Source organism: Arctopsyche grandis, chromosome 9, assembly GCF_051622035.1.
Source record: "Arctopsyche grandis isolate Sample6627 chromosome 9, ASM5162203v2, whole genome shotgun sequence".
Taxonomy (NCBI): Eukaryota; Metazoa; Arthropoda; class Insecta; order Trichoptera; family Hydropsychidae; genus Arctopsyche; species Arctopsyche grandis.
The window spans coordinates 24,319,331-24,337,720 of NC_135363.1; the positions used below are offsets into that span (position 1 = coordinate 24,319,331).

An 18,390-nucleotide genomic window follows, 5' to 3' on the forward strand; every position below is an offset into this window, starting at 1 on the left:
GTTTTCAGAGCAAACAATGCTGTATTGTTGGCTTTATATGAAGCGGCACATCTCAACAGAAACTTCATGACTACTTTAGCGCATACGCAAAGCGATCGACCCAGTGCTCCTCCGTCACCAGTCAACACCTTATCACACAATCAGGTATATATATTTTAGTTCATGAAGTATTATCTATTAATAACTTGTGTATGTATTGGAAACAAATCGCAGAAACATCGACTTGCCAGCAGTGAATATTGTTCAGTTTTATTACATGGTACATATGTAGGCATAAATAGGCATAATTACTTTATATTTTAATATAAAAAGTAAAACATTTACGAAATAAAAAAGCCAGCATAAATTTAAATCAAATCATAACAAATCTCAATATCACTCAAGACATTCTTCGAATCCACGTTGGTACTCGAATCATCAACAAAGATTATTATTAGTATCGAAATAGTCACCCAACTATTTAAAACTTATGTTTCTGCCGGTATACACATCGCCATGGGTGTCACAACAAATCGCTCACGGACCTAACACTCAACGACATATTGCTTACAGATAAATGGCTCACAGGACAAAACGCTCACGGAACAATTCGTACGTACAAAAACGTTATTTTTTACGCAAGAATTATTCGAAAACTCAATTAAACGCATCGTGACGAATTAACACACTATCCTATCACATATAAATAAATAAAATATGTACCAACCAGTTTAATCTCAATGTATTCACAAAGTACAGAATTTTTTAATTCTTAATTTTTATTTTTCGTTCAGTTACAAATATTTTTTTATATATGTAAAATAATCAACGAGACTATGATATTATCTTTTTATAGTTAATATGTATATGTTCAATTCATCATTCAAGACTTCGTTTTATTTTTAACTAGCTGTATTACCCGGCTTCGCTCAGTGTTTATAATATAAACCGCTTAAACATGACTAAGCTAATTTAATGAAAAAAAAAAAAAATTAAAAAAAAATTTAAAAATTAAAAAAATAAATAAAAAAAAAAAAAATAAATAAAAAAAAAAAATAAAAAAAAATTAAAAAAAAAACTTTAAAAAATCAAAAAAAAAAATCAAAATTTTTTTTTGCCTTCTAGGGCTTCGCCCTCGGCGCCCCCCTGAGCCTTTGCCTTCTAGGGCTTCGCCCCTCCACGCCCCATGAGCAATTGCCGTTTAGGGCTTCGCCCCCCTTAGTTAATGCCTTTTAGGGCTTCGCCCCTCCGCACCCCCATGATTAAATGCCGTCTAGGGCTTCGCCCCCCTTAGTTAATGCCTTTTAGGGCTTCGCCCCCCGCGCCCCCAAGATTAATTGCCGTTTAGGGCTTCGCCCCCCTTAGTTAATGCCTTTTAGGGCTTCGCCCCTCCGCGCCCCCATGATTAAATGCCGTCTAAGGCTTCGCTCCCATGATCAGTTGCCTTTTAGGGCTTCGCCCCCCACGCCCCCAAGATTAATTGCCGTTTAGGGCTTCGCCCCCCTTAGTTAATGCCTTTTAGGGCTTCGCCCCTCCGCGCCCCCATGATTAAATGCCGTCTAAGGCTTCGCCCCCATGATCAGTTGCCTTTTAGGGCTTCGCCCCCCGCGCCCCCAAGATTAATTGCCGTTTAGGGCTTTGCCCCCCTTAGTTAATGCCTTTTAGGGCTTCGCCCCTCCGCGCCCCCATGATTAAATGCCGTCTAAGGCTTCGCCCCCATGATCAGTTGCCTTTTAGGGCTTCGCCCCTCCGCGCCCCCATGATTAATTGCCGTCTAGGGCTTCGCCCCCTTAGTTAATGCCTATTAGGGCTTGCGCCCCATGAGGCTGGGCCCCCCGGGCCCCCTTCGGGGCCCCACGGGGCTGCGCCCCTTGTGGCGCCCCCTTTTGAGCCCCATGGGGCTGCGCCCCATGAGGCTGGGCCCCCCGCGCCCCCTTCGGGGCTTCACGGGGCTGCGCCCCTTGTGGCACCCCCTTTTGAGCCCCATGGGGCTGCGCCCCATGAGGCTAGGCCCCCCGGGCCCCCACGGGGCTGCGCCCCTTGTGGCGCCCCCTTTTGAGCCCCATGGGGCTGCGCCCCATGAGGCTGGGCCCCCCGGGCCCCCTTCGGGGCCCCACGGGGCTGCGCCCCTTGTGGCGCCCCCTTTTGAGCCCCATGGGGCTGCGCCCCATGAGGCTGGGCCCCCCGGGCCCCCTTCGGGGCCCCACGGGGCTGCGCCCCTTGTGGCGCCCCCTTTTGAGCCCCATGGGGCTGCGCCCCATGAGGCTGGGCCCCCCGGGCCCCCTTCGGGGCCCCATGGGGCTGCGCCCCTTGTGGCGCCCCCTTTTGAGCCTCATGGGGCTGCGCCCCATGAGGCTGGGCCCCCCGGGCCCCCTTCGGGGCCCCACGGGGCTGCGCCCCTTGTGGCGCCCCCTTTTGAGCCCCATGGGGCTGCGCCCCATGAGGCTGGGCCCCCCGCGCCCCCTTCGGGGCTTCACGGGGCTGCGCCCCTCGTGGCACCCCCTTTTGAGCCCCATGGGGCTGCGCCCCATGAGGCTGGGCCCCACGGGGCTGCGCCCCTCGTGGCGCCCCCTTTTGATCCCCATGGGGCTGCGCCCCATGAGGCTGGGGCCCCACGGGGCTGCGCCCCTTGTGGCGCCCCTGGCGGGGCCCCATGAAACTACTCGCCTTGCGCCCCCGCGGGGGTGAATCCATTGAATCGAAAAAAACAAATCGGCGCCCATGGATCGAAAAAAAAAAAATCGAATCACGTGTTCGATGACGTCACCGATCTACGGACGACGACGACGAAGACGACGATGACGAAGACGACGACGACGAAGACGACGACGACGACGACCAAGGATATTTACATACAAAGTCTCTTTCCAAATTATAGATTAGATTATTTTATCAACAGTACTATTATAAAACGATTGTAAGGTTTTTGAAGTATCTAAATATATGTAGAATACAATAATGTTCGGAAAGTTTTTTCAATATATGTACATATAATTAATAATGATTAATTATGTATTACGCACTCAAATCCGATATCGAGGCAGGTGTTCTCAACTAAAACATCGAAGTGCAAAAATTTTTTTGCGAACATGTAAAATTGTAATGCTTGATTAAATGCTCCGCAATCGAATCGAATATCGAGGCAGATGTTGTCAACTGACTTTAACATATTTGAAAATTATTTCGCTATATTAAAAAGATTAAATGATTAAATGATTCGGGATTAATGATTTCGCACAGGTATAATTATTTTTTAAATTGATGCTAATTGTAAATGCTTTTATATGTAATTTTATATTCCCCATGGATTTTTATCAAAGCTTTTAAAAAAGAGAATATATTAAAATTTCTAATAGGTGATCCGAATCTGATGCTAACAGTTTATTTGTAAAAAGGTCAACATTTGTTTTGATTTACTTGCTTACACGATAATGGTGAGTCAATACTTGGGAAAAATCAAAATACATTTTTATACACAGCGAACAATTAACAATTAACTATAATTATTAATTAATTGTCGATGAGCGATTTAGGTCTGTGAGCGATTTGTCGCGGAACCATCTGCATGCCACAAATTGCATTCATTTGTTAGCAATACGTATTTATTGGTATTGTAATTGAGGTTAATTACAAATTCTAAAAAAAATATCATTTCGATTACTTAATAAATACATACATATTCATTTCAGACGCCTCCAAATGCAGCAGATCAAACAGAAATTGACATTGCTCAGCCGACTAATCTCCTCGTCACATTCTTCCAGTATTGGTAAACCCATTGTTTCAATGTTGAAGCATATTTTTTTGTGACGAATTTAACTAATACAATGTGTTCTTATTATAGTTCAATTGTGATGCAAGATACGAAAACCGAACCCAGCATAAATAATTGTAAATTGTGTTTTTTAATATTGACTTGCATTTCCGAAGACCAATATGCAAATTCAATTATGCACGACTGTAATCTTACTTTTAAGGTAATATATTTTAATCATTTTCATTTACTATTGTGTATGATTTGATTGATATTATGATGTTTTATTTTATTTTATTTATAGGTACAATTGCATAGATTGCCGATGAGGCACCGAAAAGTCACACCAGATAAAGAAGCTCCATCGCAGACATTAGCAGCCACGTTAATCGGTAAACAAATCTTATAATTAAGATATCATCATCAGTTTAATTCAATATTTTATATGCTTCTTGCAATTAATATGTAATCGTTTGGTTTTAAGATAAGCTAGTTTTTAATAGGAATAGTTTATTTATATTTTAGATCTTCTTGTGGAGTTTGTGATGTCGCACATGATGAAGCGTTTGCCGATGGAGCTTTATTTGCATTGCATCGGTGTCGTTCATAGGTTACTTTGCTACCAGAAGAGGTGCCGAGTAAGATTAGACTACCAATGGAAAGAGTTGTGGTCGTCTATGATATCACTTTTGAAGTTTGTAGTGAATAACGAATCGAATCTGTCTAAAAAGATGGACATATTTTTCTTGTGCTTACAAATAATTAATATTTTTAATATATTTATAACTTACGGCGATACATTTTTACCGACGCCGGCCAGCTACGATCAGCTCTATTATGAATTGATACGGATGCATCAAGTGTTCGATAATTTATATTCAATGGGTGAGTGCGGTTACATCTGTATTGATGTTTTTGATTTGATTGAACTGTTTTCAATGTTTATTATTATTTTAGCTTTGCGATATTCTACGAGTGACAGCGAGTACAAAGAGAAAGCCCTCAAATTAGCCAATTGCTTGTTCAATATTAAAGCCATCATCAAACACTTTACGCCGAAGATTGAAAGTTGGCTCGCAAGTCAGAGTTTATCAACTCCTAATGAAGATCAGGTAAGTTTCTTATTCATATTTAGAACATAGCTAATGTAGTTTATTTTAAATGGATTGATTTTTTAGATTTTGGAGGTTGTCCGGAAGAATTATGAGGGTTTGATGTTGAAGTTGCAAGATTCGTTGGATAAATTCGAAAGGTATGGCGAACGTCCATTGCACAGTGCATTTTTGCAAGCTGCGTTAACTCAAACGGTGCGGGATACCCGAACGCATGTCGATTATGCTGGTGCCGATATAAAGGGACTGTCATTGCTGCACGAGGGAGTGGTATCGTCGTAATGAAACAAACGATGATAACAATTCACTAATTAGCAAATACCAAAGTAAATCTCGAATCTCTACAGTTGTAACTCGGAGACACTTCAGTAATGTTTAACTTCAGAAGCATCAGCTTGAGCAGTATTTTTATTTTCAACTATTGTGAACGATAGTGTTAAAAATATATTGTGATATTTGTTATAATGTATCGGTTAATATTGCGGTTTAGATTCACAAAGAGGTAAACTTTTGCAACTAGTCAAAATCGTCATCGAATTTTGAAAGCAATATCTCATCTCATTGAAAAAAATTGTACGAAAACATATATTTGCTGCTAATTTTTAATTTATAATAATTATGATATTTTTATTTTTAATTCAGACTAAGTAGACAACCGTAAATAACACGAAAAAAAAGCATTTAGCTGTATTAATTTTTAATTTTACGTATATTATAAAAGTTTCGACTTTGACATAATCGTGTCCAAATTATTTTTAATATTTTCAAATGTTCCAAGATATTGCATTATATTGATGCAGAATTGTACAGCTTTTTATATACATATATTTGTTGAAATTGAGTGAAATTTTTTAAGGGAAATTATAAATAAAAAAATATTGAAATAAAATAGCCTTTATATTTAAATTAAATGGTGCCATAAAATAAATAGTCGAGTGATTTTTAATTACGCATCATTAAAATATATTTAAGTACATACACACACACACATATACATTAAAGGTAAAAGTGCCTTATAAATTTAATATTGCAATTTATATTGGAAATATATTAATATACCCGATCATTTTAACTCAGTGCATCAAACTCGCTTAATTAGACTAAATTACCAAAAAAAATACACAAAAATTTAATACAAATATAAAAAAATAAAGTAATAGTGATTGGAATGTAAGATATACATTTTGAAACAATAAGTAGAAAATATTTGGTTTGCTGACTAGCATACTATTTTAGTACATAACATTGCCATTTCTAAATTACATAATTCTAAGACTTAGATTTTGTAAAGCAGTCCTCACTGACTATTTAAATTTTTATTTTTCTTCTAAATATAAGTTATCTAAAGCTTCTTGGACTAGTTGCTGTAATTCCGGAGTAAGGCTATTATCGTCCTGCTCTTTGAGATACGCGTTTTCAATTTTGTTGAGAATATCCTCTTTACTTTCGATATCCTTTTGAACATTTTGTATTTCGAAATCGTTTTTGAAATCTTCCTTCATGTCATCCGCCGTAACATCGTCAAACGTTTGTTCAAATTTGAACCTGTCAACTTCCGATGACGAATAAGATTCGAGCAATATTTTCGATGGGAAAACTGCAACACCTTCTTTAGCATCAGATCCACTCTCAAGACGCTTTTCTAAATCTGATATACGCGTGGCCAGTATCCTGCGAAAAGCAATCATTATAATTAAATACACATAAATAAGTGAAAACACCTCAATCACAAACACGGGCTATTCTTGTTTACTTTGTACATGCTCATAATACAACGCCTATCGGCGTTTTTCAGTCTTATGGACTTGTTAACAAAACGCCGATCGGCGTTGATCAGCATTCAAAGGGTTAAACGTGCTAGCGTTTTTTTTACATGTGAAAAATTAAGATTACAAACTTGTTAGCCTTCTTTTGATGTGATAAAGCTAATGATTTATCATTCAATGCATCCAACAACCCAAAGCTCAGAGCTCGTAGATCTGTTATTGTCGCTGCCGTCACAGGAAGTTCTTGAGTTGTTCCACATTCTAGTAATTGTTTTACTAAAACGATTAATTATACATTTAGAGAAAACGATAAATACATATATTGATTTATTATTGGGTACTAAAGTATGCATTTACATGGTTCGGTGATTACTAGTCAAATGTGAACCGGTCACAAGACAATCAGTCGCTCTAGATCGGTCACACGTGATCACCCGTCACACTAAAATTGGTCACGAGAAAACTGGTCACACCCTAAAATCGGTCAATCAGTTTTCTCGTGAACGATTTTAGGGTGTGACGGGTGATCACGTGTGACCGATCTAGCGTGACCCGTTGTCCTGTGACTGGTTTACATATGACTAGTAGTCCATTTACCCATTTACATATATACATACCTTGTTTATGGGTAACGACAGTATTTGTGTTATTTGTCCCAAGTTTTAATAGACCTTTTTGTTGTTTAGCTTCCAAAATACTCTACAATGCACAATGAATTGCTTCAAAATAAATATGTTTCTATATATATGTAGTTGATTACGATTAAATATATACCTTATACTTAGTAAGGGCATGAGTAGCCAAATCTTTCTCGGCTTGCGCTTGCGTGAGTCTTTCCTGAAGATATCTGTTTTCCATTACAAGTGCGTCGATATCGAGTAAGAGTCCCGATTGAGATCTGTCTAAGCAGTTGGACTTATTTCTCGAAAGTGCGATCATTAATTGATGGTTTAACCGGTGAAGTTTGCACTTGTACGCGTCACGTTCATTGATCAAGTCTTCTTTTTCGTCTAACATCGACTTGAGATCAGCTTGAGTTTGTTCTATCTGTTGAAGTGTGAAAATAAAAATAACATTCCATACACTAAGCATACGACGATATGATTGAGAAGCTTCTATACTTTTTTATTCGACATCTCCAGCTGCTGTACCAATTCTTCTCTTTCGAAATTGAGAGCGCTTATCGTGTTGAGTCCGAAAGCTTTATCTTGCAATTTTTGCGGGCTGCTCGTTTGCTTTCTAAGCGCTTTTATATCCTCTTCAGCTTCTTCCAATTTGTGCTTCAACGATTCCACCTGAAGTAAAGCGAGTATGGTTATAATATAAATTAATAATTTATGGCAAAGCGAATGTACCTCAATAGTTAGCAGCTTATTTTGCTCTCTGGTGGTGGCCAAAAGTTGAGCTCCAGATAGGTTATTCATTGAATCCGATCCCGAAAAGAAAGTAGCCGGATCGATGACTGATTTGTGAATCAGTGGATGGCGAAGTCGGAATTGTTCCGTCAACAATTTATAATGATCCCGTTCAATTACACATTTGTCTAATTGCTTGCTCATGATGGTCAAAGCTTCAACCTTACTTTGTAGTTTACTGCGTAATATTGCATTCTATAGGATGTATAAAATTATTTTTAATATGAGTTATGTTCATAAAATGTGAATAGTTTTAATATGATACGATAAAATATTACTTCTGTAATAATATTGTCCACATGCTCGTCTAGAAAATTGACCTTTGGTTTTGCTGGAGATTTATTGTACATCAGTGAAGGTATTTTGCGATATGCGCCAGTAAAAACGAACACGTATTGTAAAATATTGTGTTCTGACAAGTGACAGTTCGTTGACACTTCTAGGAGTTCTGTCAATGCTATGGCAGTGTTACAACTTTAGAATAATAAGCGTTAATATAAAATGATAAGATATTTAATATTTTCGTGTAAAGGGATAAACCTGAAATTTACATATTAGTTAAATTCCAAAACCATGTAAGTTGCTCTCAAAAACTTGGGTAGTATAAAACATCATATGACTCAATTAAATTCGTCTACAGACTTAAGGTCTGTTCATACCTAGTCAGCACGTACCGACTTCAGCAGGTATCCGGCCGTACGAAAAGTATTCTTTGGTACATTTTGTATGGGTATACTCATACCAACCGTCACGTTTACGCCACGGCAGGCTTACAGCAGTACCCGACATTTCCTGTTCATACCTTACAGTCAACGTATTGTATCCGTTTTTTTGGCCATCGTGGAAATATACACGCGAATTACGTGCCATGAGTCTGCCGCTTTGCTGTTTTGGACCAATTATCGATAGTGATAGTTGACATCTGTTCAATCTTTCGACATGGTTTTCGCGCAAATATTTAAAAAAAAAATTTAATTTTTTACGGAAATATTTAAAAAAAATTTGTCCATCATCCACAAGCTCCTTATACAGTGTCCAAAACTCTCCTTCGGTTTTTCTATTTTGTAACATGGAATGCACATCAAAACGCTTCCGTTTTTTTTATTGCCTTCTTGAGCTTCTTCTTCCAACAACAACGCGATTATAAATAATTTTTCGTTCGATAAACGCCGAAACATTTTTGCTGACTTGTATTCTGACGCGTAGCTACGAATGCACGTGTATGCATTCATAATGTAAGTACTCGACAATACGACGTAAGCAATATTGCGCCGTATCGTCATGGCCTGTAATGTATAAGTAAGCCGATTTTGCCTTGCACTCGGCCAAAGTGCTGTGAACGTGACGTGACCGCGACGTGTAGGTAGATATGAATAGAAATGTAATAAAATGACATATTTGAAACGGAGTCGTGCAGTGCTGAAGCCGTACAGTGCTGTTAAGTATGAACAGACCTTTATAGTAATTTTCGATATAAATTGCTTCCTTTCTCCCCTATTCTCCTCATATTTGAAGATGAGGATAACGCAAGGAAGGAACTGAAGAAAATTTAATATGTCAAAAAATCAATAAAACATTAACAATTTTGTTCTGAGAATAAATTATTTTGTGAGAACATTATATCAAAATCGATCATGCTCATAATTATGAAGCGGATGTGTCAAATATGAAAATATTATATAAGGGGTTAAAAGATTGTGATGAAATATGATTAGGAACAGAGTCAAAAATATTTAAATGCTGCATATTTTTTGCTAAATAATGATACAACAATTTTGCCAGGTTTTAGGTAAAGCGATGTCAGATATATGAACATATTATGTAGAGGGAAATAAATTAACCATTTGATTCCTAAATTATTTATTCTTATATACAATATGCTATGGGTGTATTGTATTATTTTAGAAGTGTATTAAGTGTTGGATATTAAATTGTCTATATTGAAGTATTGCAAAGCTTCGTGGCAGTGAGGAAAACTAATTGCTCTTAAAGTTAACAAGAGGCGAGCGGGACGAGGAGCTGGTGAACTTCTCAGAAGTGCAGACAAAGTTCTCGAAGCCGCCATTTCTAGACTCAAGCTTATATTTATTTTGGTGGCTAAATCTGAAAGAATAATATATGTAGTTATACTAAGGTATAAATGATTTTAAGTATAAGATAATTTATTCACATTGGAAGAAATAATTTTTTGAATCAGAAATATTAAGTAATGTAATGCTTACCCATTCTGCATAGAATTAGGGTTTCCATAAATTTTCGTTCAATATCGTCAGCGTCCAAATTCTTGCACGAAAATATTGCGATTCTCATTCTCGGAGATATAAACGGCATTATGTCAATCGGCCAATAAGCTGCTCTGTAAAAAAAGGAAAATGCAATTTTTTTCATGTTTTATATTTTTATAAAAGCATGTACATATGTACATACCGATGCGGTGGAAATGATCGACAAGCGCTAGACAGACTGAACCACAGATTAACGACACGTGTACCTAATGCGTGCGCACTGCTCGCACTTACACTAAGCGAAATCTACCCGAAGTCCCGACATATGTACTTAACCTGTATACGTTCTGTGCTTCTGATACTTTAGTTCCAAATTTTGCCTTATTAAACTCGCCAGAAAGATCCAACTCAATTTTAATAATTACCATTTTAATAATTGCATCTGTGCACATCGAAAGGTTACTCGTCATCTGATGTGCAATCTATCATTCGTGAAGTCGAGAATTGCGATTAAAGTAGCCATCTAGTTAATCTGTGTTTCAGTCTGTCTGGCGCTTGTCGATCGTTTGCACCAAACCCATACATACATATATTTGAACAACTAACCTTAAGATAAATAATTCGTACCAAACATGTTTGAGTATTACATTTTGATCATCTTTGGTAATGAAAGCGAATTCACTATTGCTCTTGGCTTCTTGTATTGCAACATACATAATATTTGTTAAAATTTTGTTTAAGAAATTTCCTAAAAACAAACGTATTTGTCAAGGAAATAAATTTAACTATTGTTGAGTTAACTATTATATAGTTTCATACCAGTTTGTGTGTAAATAATGCGATCTGAAAATCCAAAATTTGAATTTGATCTAAAAAATCTGGTAAATGCTCCACGTTCGGACAACAGCAGAGGCTTTGAACCCATTGGTCTTTTGAAGGCATTGCAATCTGAATTTTCCGATTGTAGTGTTGGCTTTTGTTGAATGTTCATACTTGATGATACGTTTGGAAAATTTTTCTTCCCTTTTCTTGGCCCTCTCTCTTGTTGTACAGCTATGAAAGACAACCACATATTTAATCAATTTAAGTCATTTGAAATTTTATTTATTTATTAAAAGTTGGATTTAAATTTAGCTAACCAGCGGCGTTCATCTTTTCAGTGAAGCATCTCATCAATCTGCAGTAAGGGCACCAGTTCCGTCTAGCTTTATCGATAATACAGTTTCCAGATCCAGCTTAAAACGATTGAATTATTAAGTGATTCAAACAGCGGCTCGTCCGTATGGGCTGCGGGGCTGCAGCCCTTCCAGTACAGTACAAATGCATGCTATTTTTGTCATCCACATGGGCTGCGGGGCTGCAGACCTCCCAGGATAGTACACATTCAAGCTATTTTTGTTTTCATTCGATCACCGGTTTGGTTAACGAGCTACTACAGCCTGAATAATCTCTGCAGCCCCCCCACTATGAAATCTCACGAGCCGCTACTGGATTCAAAGTTTAAATATATAATTAATGTATACATAAGTACCTATGCAAGTGTAAACGATATTTCTTCTGATGCTTCTTTTGAAGAAGCAAGAGCAACCATCGCAACAATATACTCCATAGTGCTTTCCAAAACTTCTATCTCCGCAAACTCGGCATGCAACGGGTGAAGGCAAACTTCGACCTAAAATTTATAAATACAATATATATTTGATTCTCAATTTATAATCCCACAAAGTTTTTTCTCAAATTATTCCATAATAGGTAAAGATCTTACGCATTTCTTTTCAGGCAAATTTTCGTTCCAAAATCGAAAACGTTATGGGAAATTCTGTTGTGATTTGCTCCTTATAAAACCATGCCACCCGATTATTTATTCTGTTCGGATTTTGAGGGGTCGGCAATCTTTTATGTGCATTTGGTTTAGCTTTAAGCATTTCTTCACATTATTTACAATTTATGTATGATTATATTTATGTATAAATATGATTTCAAATTCAATCTGATGAAAAAGGGTATTTATTACATTCAATTTTAATAAAGGTATTTTCGATTCAAGATCTCTAGATAATACGTTAATAGCAGTAGAATTTATCGCGTACATCAACATATGTACATATATGTATTAAATGTATTTGTATATTTTATTATAATTGGAAGGTATGCAGTAAAGCTGTTTATTTAATTGTTTGTTTCGAAAATTTGAAAAAGGCTATGCACCCCATCGTGAAGGGTAGTTATGTATAAGCAGTCAATACAAATCAACGTCGTGTTCTTGAACGCGTGCCCCCTTGCATTGTAATATTTAAGCAGATCCTTAACTGAACACCTCTGTAATGGGGTGATATGCGTAAAATAGCAAATATGATTTTAATAGGGTTATCAATCACACTATCTATAATGATATAATAGTGAAAAAATTTACCCGAACTTCATATATTATATTATCTATAATTTATGGCACATTATACATTTATATACATTTTATTTTATTTTACATGTATGTATATATACCAGGAAGGCCTAACAGGTAGACCCCGATGCGCCTTCCTAAGCAATTGCATCATTTTTATTACGTAAATCGCTGTATTTTGAGGCTGAAGAACACGAAATTAGCAATTAATTGATTAATTAATTAATCCATAGAGACATTTATGAATTTAGACTTGTACATAAATGTTTACGTATATAATATGCAGATAAATTTACATAAATCATATGTGACAGGGTAGGTTTGATTTTGATTTTTAAATGCTTTTTATTATTACGAAATTATGTTCACAATACATCTTATATCTATTTTAATAGCTATTGATCTACTGATCATTTTCTATTTTACAATTTTATTTTATTTGGTTAGTAATCATAGTATTATATTATTTTAATGTTAATGGACAGCATAATAGGAAAAAGAGCTCAACAACCTATTTACAATTCTTATGCAGGGTAGGTTGATTTTTGCCAATTTGATGGAGGAACCGTTTCAACTATGAAATCAGATAAAATGGCAAACTCTGAACTCAAAGCAGTATTAAAGATTAGCACGGGATCTAACCCGCTAACCTCTCGGTGCTAAACATAAATGCAAAAACCGAGCCATATTGCTGCATATCCACATCTAACATTTTTTCAGCAATAGCTAAAAAAATGTATATATGTGGATTTGTTGTTTATAATAGCTGTTTGTTTTTTGGTATTTCAATTATGTTAAGTATGTAGGGTAAAAAAAATTTATTTTTCTTAGTTGAGGTGAGGAAAATGTGTACAGTTAGATTAAGTGTTGCTCCAAATATTAATAAAAGCAAAAGATTTCCAAGCAGCGGATGAAGAACAGTTGAAAATGTCGATGAATGATGATGATGTTTCAGGTGACAAATTTGGCCCATATTAAATTGAAAACAAAAGGGTACATACTACATAGATATTGAAAGTATTATTCAATAGTGAATATTCAAATGCTAGTGTGCAGCCCTGAAAAAGTGCTCGAAGGGGGTGGTTGTTAACAGCTTGGACACCTCAACCTATTGTATTGTCGTCAATGACAGAATAATAACAATGTTATTCTATTAAAGCAACGTGCGATCAAAGAATCAAGACATTTCATTGGGGTGAGACGGTCTTGTCATTATCATTATCGTTTAACCCCTACAATATAAACACTTTTATGTACATATACACATATAAATATTTAATGTGTATTTTTGTTCAGGGAATTCACAAATAATTTATGCATATATGGAATACATTGTGCATTACAAGTATTATTGTGTTATTTTTCGATAATCGTGTACAAACATACTAGTGTTGTACCCGATGAAATATCATCGCATGGGTGTTGGCATATTAAGTTATTAAATAAAAAAAAAAAAAAGTGTCGGTTCTGTGTTCGATCCGAACGCGGTCAAATTTTTAAATTATATTTAATTTAATCTTTAAAATATATTTAATTTAATCTTTAAAATATATTTAATTTAATCTTTAAAATATATTTAATTTAATGTTTATATTTATTTGTTTAATATGAAAAAAAATGGTAAAAACTACCTACCTACCTACATATTAGCCAACAGCATAGCTCGGTCGTTAAGCTTCTGCTTTGCGTCGAGAGGCGCCGGGTTCGATCCCAGGGCCGGGCCTCGAGTGAAAATGAATTTTTGAATGAGTATGCTGTTGGTCAGACCTGGATTTGTGACTCCAGGTTGATCGTTTCCTATCAGAGTTTGCCGATTTTCTCTGATTTCATTGTTGAAATGGTTCCCGGAAAAAATTGGCTAAAATCCTTCCTATACAGTATGTCACCTATAATTTGTGAATTATTAATGTGCAATAAATAAGTTTGTGTCATTGATGTATAATACACTAGATCCGCCCTCACGTGTTATACTCGTCTCCCTTTTGGCGCATGCAAAATACATGGCGTATGCACAGTTTCTCTTAGTAGGTAGGTAAGCACTGCTGCGTCGTAGGGAAAAAAACCCAACTTCCCCGCTAGTTAAACCCCCCGCACCCCTCAGTTAGTGAAGACAAGTTATCTTACAGAGACACACAAATAGACAGACACACAGAATAGCGATATTAAATATATGATTTTATAGATTTTCTTAGTAGGAACAAAATTATAAATAAAATCTTTCAATTGCGAAAAATATAATATAATATTATTTTAGTTATAAAAACAATGAATCATAATTTAAATAAAACCTTTAAAAAGGGTGAATACCCCTTGTCTGAGTGACAAATTCAATCGCCGGTCAATGCTTGAAAGCCTGACAAGTGATTGACGCAAGATGAGAAGACAAATAGTTTCTTTCACAAAAAATTCTATTATACATACATATAGGGGTTACGATAATGATTTGTTGATTGATAGCTGATATTATGTTTACGTGTGGACATGTTTCAGCATATATGTATATTTTCAATATGAAGATAGTACAAGACAATATAAAAATGAAAATGGAGGCAAATTCAACACATTTTATGATTTATTATAAATAAAAATATGTTTAAAATTAGCAATACATTAGAATGTATGGTGAAAAAATAAGTACATATTACAGGTTGGCAATATTTAAAATTTCATCATTAGTTATTCGATAGCAAGTTCTTGATTCAGCTTTACAAACATCAAAAGCACCATGAGACTCATAGAACTTGGTTGCCAAATTATTATCAACCAAACAGTGCCAGTCTATTCTATGACAACCAGTATCTCGAGCCATCTAAAAATTAATCGAAATTAATTAATTTCACAAATAAATTTATCTTAAATTTCGGTTCGGTGATTACTAGTCAAATGTGAATCGGTCACAGGACAACCGGTCGCTCTAGATCGGTCACACGTGATCACCCGTCACACTAAAACTGGTCACGAGAAAACTGGTCACACCCTAAAATCGGTCAACCAGTTTTCTTGTGACCGATTTTAGGGTGTGACCAGTTTTAGTGTGACGGGTGATCACGTGTGACCGATCTAGAGCGACCGGTTGTCCTGTGACTGGTTTACATATGACTAGTAGTCCGTTTACCTAAATTTCAGTTATATTTATACCTTGCACATTTCTTTAAATAATTTATGTCCTAAACGCAATCCTCTGAGCTCAGGATCCACATAAAAGTCTTCCAAGTACATTGCACGACCCGTCCAGCTGGAGTATGCATAATTTCCCAATGCATATCCTACGATTTTATTGGTTTCGTCTTGTTCTACAACTATACAGAAAAAGTAAGGACAATCCGATTCAAAGCCATCACGTTCGAGATCTAAAACATTTAAATATAAAATATTATAAAATTGTAATGAGATTTGTATTTACATATGAAAGTATAAAGCAGCAAAATAAATTATTGGCTAGCATATACTGCTTTGAACGGTAATTGGATTATTGATCTCATTACGATCGCCCAAAAGACAATTTTTGCATATTTGGCACTCGAGTTCTCGTTATTATGATGGACTTTTCGGCTGCCAGATGTTCCGTTATAGAGGTTTTGGTGACTTTTGGGCGAGCGCTTTGTGACCAATAATCGTGACCAGTAATAGGCTTAAAATTAGTTTTGAAAGATTTGTATTTGTATTTATAACATTAACTCAGTTCACGTCAAGAGAAAATGAATAAAAATGATAAATAATTAATACCAGCAGAATATACTAGTGGTTGGCATATAATGTTTTGAACAAAGTGGTCACGGGTTCAAATCCCACTGGTTTCTGCTGGCCAGACTTTGGATTTATGACTTCAGGTTGATCATTTGCAATCAGAGTTTGCCAATTTATTTGATTTTCATTGAAACAGTTCCAACAAATTGGCAACCTTAATACTTGTATAAATGTACAATATTTCTAGCCAGGAAGGTGCATTGGGGTTACCTGTTAGGCCTTCCTGGTATAAATTAAATATAAATAAATAAAAAAAGGAACTGAATAGAAGAGGGAAGCAACCGAGATTTTTTTTATTTCAAGATGAATACATTTTATATAATTAAATAATTATATAATTAAATAAGGTTATTTATCGGTTCGGTGATTACTAGCCAAATGTGAACTGGTCACAGGACAACCGGTCGCTCTAGATCGGTCATACGTGATCACCCGTCACACTAAAACTGGTCACAATAAAACTAGTCACACCCGAAAATTGGTCACGAAAAAACTGGTCACACTCAAAAACTCGATCAATTTTTAATTTTTAGGTGTGACCAGTTTTTTCGTGACCAATTTTCGGGTGTGACCAGTTTTCTCGTGACCAGTTTTAGTGTGACGGGTGATCACGTGTGACCGATCTAGAGCGACCGGTTGTCCTGTGACTGGTTCACCTATGACTAGTAGTCAGTTTACCTATTTAACAAGACGTCATAATGAAATTGGTAAATTTCAGTAAAAATTGCCATATTCTAATTTTCTAAAATCAAGTTTGACGTTTTAATTTTTTAAAATGGCAGCACTTCATCTAAAAAAATGACATTTTCCTTTGTTTGGTTATGTAATTATGTATCGATTTTCATTGAATAAAAAACACACACATGTTTTATAAATTACATTCAAAATTAATGTCAAATACAAGTTATTTACCAGAAGCTGTAATCTTTGGACCCTCTGGATATCCTTCAAATGCAGCTAGTTCCTGTAAAAATAGGATCATTAAAATAAAATTTTAGCACACTTCATTATTTAATTAAGAATTATATAAAACGCACTATTATTTTCTTCATGATATGCACCATATCCTCTTTTTTGGCTTTTCTTACAGTAAAATTTGACATTTTGTCAAAGGAATTTAATACACAGCTACACTACTTAAATGTCATACACTCGAATGTCAACTGATTCATCCATTTGACTATATTTATATTATATCGCAAGTTTACAAATTTGACCATAGATGTGTCTGTGGATATTAATTTATATGTATTTATGTACTTTGTATAATACTAATAATATTTGTATCAAATGTACAATGTGTCTGGCCAAAAAGGCGCATTGGGGTGACCTGTTAGACCTAAAGTTAAAGACAAAAATAGAAAATTGCGTTTTAAAATTGAAATCCAGTTTAAAATTCTACTATTTCTAAGCGACAAATTCATGTGTGCAGATTATATTGGAAAAATAGTACACGTTCAGACGCAATCTTTGACCCGTTGGGACATCCTTCATGAGCTGATAGTAAAATGATATCAATGATGTCGATTAAAATAAAATGTATTACCAAAATCTTTTGCATTATGTTATCGACATCTTTTATGACCGCTTTTCTTATGATAATAGGAGACATTTTGGAAAAAGATTTTATAGTAAAATGCTTCAAGTGGTTTCATATCATTAACTATTACTTTATATTCTTATTAAATACATTCATATTTTGAAAATTTTTTTATTGGTTTTAAACATTTTATTATTATATAATAAAATGTTGATTAACCAACCAATAGATTGTTTTTATAATGAGATTTTTGAAAATATGAGCTACAATTTTAAAGGGTTCAGGTTTTTTCATAAAAACATATTATTTTGAATACTTTTAATTAAAATAATTAGGAATTGGATCAGTAAATTGGCGTTAGGAAGTTGTATTTTTATATAAAAGTGTATTGTGCTTCATTATCGATAATAATTTATCATTCTTCATTTGATATTTAAAAAAAAAACAGCAT

General features: G+C 35.6%; 4 protein-coding genes across 6 annotated transcripts in view; 1 reads left to right on the plus strand and 3 right to left on the minus strand.

Moving 5' to 3' along the window:
* Window positions 1-5,949, plus strand: part of LOC143916886 (armadillo-like helical domain-containing protein 3) — a 10,334-nt gene extending 4,385 nt beyond the window's left edge. For both annotated transcript variants that reach the window (XM_077438146.1, XM_077438147.1), the window contains exons 7-13: window positions 9-144; window positions 3,669-3,748; window positions 3,824-3,956; window positions 4,038-4,125; window positions 4,259-4,618; window positions 4,691-4,845; window positions 4,912-5,949. In XM_077438146.1, the coding sequence (XP_077294272.1) occupies window positions 9-144; window positions 3,669-3,748; window positions 3,824-3,956; window positions 4,038-4,125; window positions 4,259-4,618; window positions 4,691-4,845; window positions 4,912-5,127 (1,168 nt within the window). In that variant the 3' untranslated portion in view covers window positions 5,128-5,949. The remainder of the gene's footprint in view (window positions 1-8; window positions 145-3,668; window positions 3,749-3,823; window positions 3,957-4,037; window positions 4,126-4,258; window positions 4,619-4,690; window positions 4,846-4,911) is intronic.
* Window positions 5,725-8,512, minus strand: LOC143916887 (coiled-coil domain-containing protein 149). 2 transcript variants are annotated; one of them, XM_077438150.1, is made up of 7 exons: window positions 8,305-8,512; window positions 7,967-8,221; window positions 7,733-7,906; window positions 7,386-7,658; window positions 7,229-7,310; window positions 6,743-6,887; window positions 5,725-6,516 (listed from the first exon to the last, which is right to left on the minus strand). In XM_077438150.1, the coding sequence occupies exons 1-7, from the start codon at window positions 8,374-8,376 to the stop codon at window positions 6,162-6,164; spliced, it is 1,356 nt and encodes a 451-aa protein (XP_077294276.1). In that variant the 5' UTR covers window positions 8,377-8,512; the 3' UTR covers window positions 5,725-6,161. The 2 variants fall into 2 exon arrangements, with proteins under 2 accessions (XP_077294276.1, XP_077294274.1); XM_077438148.1 differs by having other exon boundaries at window positions 7,733-8,221; window positions 8,305-8,450.
* Window positions 8,513-9,938: 1,426 nt separating this feature from the next.
* Hr83 (nuclear hormone receptor 83) lies at window positions 9,939-12,020 on the minus strand. Its single transcript, XM_077438803.1, has 7 exons — window positions 12,017-12,020; window positions 11,783-11,923; window positions 11,391-11,486; window positions 11,278-11,304; window positions 10,858-11,005; window positions 10,249-10,382; window positions 9,939-10,123 (listed from the first exon to the last, which is right to left on the minus strand). Exons 1-7 carry the CDS (start codon window positions 12,018-12,020, stop codon window positions 9,939-9,941), a joined length of 735 nt encoding a protein of 244 aa, XP_077294929.1.
* A 3,177-nt stretch (window positions 12,021-15,197) lies between these two features.
* LOC143916891 (thialysine N-epsilon-acetyltransferase-like) lies at window positions 15,198-17,564 on the minus strand. The gene is made up of 4 exons (XM_077438154.1): window positions 17,437-17,564; window positions 17,312-17,363; window positions 15,791-16,002; window positions 15,198-15,461 (listed from the first exon to the last, which is right to left on the minus strand). The coding sequence occupies exons 1-4, from the start codon at window positions 17,500-17,502 to the stop codon at window positions 15,294-15,296; spliced, it is 498 nt and encodes a 165-aa protein (XP_077294280.1). The 5' UTR covers window positions 17,503-17,564; the 3' UTR covers window positions 15,198-15,293.
* Between the last annotated feature and the right edge of the window lie 826 nt (window positions 17,565-18,390).

What these genes read in the sequence shown, in the direction of transcription:
- LOC143916887 (XM_077438148.1), bottom strand. Translation starts at nt 8,376, where the DNA reads ATGTACAATAAATCTCCAGCAAAACCAAAGGTCAATTTTCTAGACGAG. An exon ending in TGGAGATGTCGAATAAAAAA is followed by an intron (nt 7,659 to 7,732) that starts GTATAGAAGCTT and finishes ACACTTCAACAG; the next exon opens with ATAGAACAAACTCAAGCTGA. An exon ending in TGTCGTTACCCATAAACAAG is followed by an intron (nt 6,888 to 7,228) that starts GTATGTATATAT and finishes TAATCGTTTTAG; the next exon opens with TAAAACAATTACTAGAATGT.
- LOC143916891 (XM_077438154.1), bottom strand. Translation starts at nt 17,502, where the DNA reads ATGTCAAATTTTACTGTAAGAAAAGCCAAAAAAGAGGATATGGTGCAT. An exon ending in ATATCATGAAGAAAATAATA is followed by an intron (nt 17,364 to 17,436) that starts GTGCGTTTTATA and finishes CTATTTTTACAG; the next exon opens with GAACTAGCTGCATTTGAAGG. An exon ending in TATTTAAAGAAATGTGCAAG is followed by an intron (nt 15,462 to 15,790) that starts GTATAAATATAA and finishes ATTAATTTTTAG; the next exon opens with ATGGCTCGAGATACTGGTTG.
- Hr83 (XM_077438803.1), bottom strand. An exon ending in TATCGTTTACACTTGCATAG is followed by an intron (nt 11,487 to 11,782) that starts GTACTTATGTAT and finishes AATCGTTTTAAG; the next exon opens with CTGGATCTGGAAACTGTATT. An exon ending in TACGAATTATTTATCTTAAG is followed by an intron (nt 10,383 to 10,857) that starts GTTAGTTGTTCA and finishes CTTTTTTTACAG; the next exon opens with AGCAGCTTATTGGCCGATTG.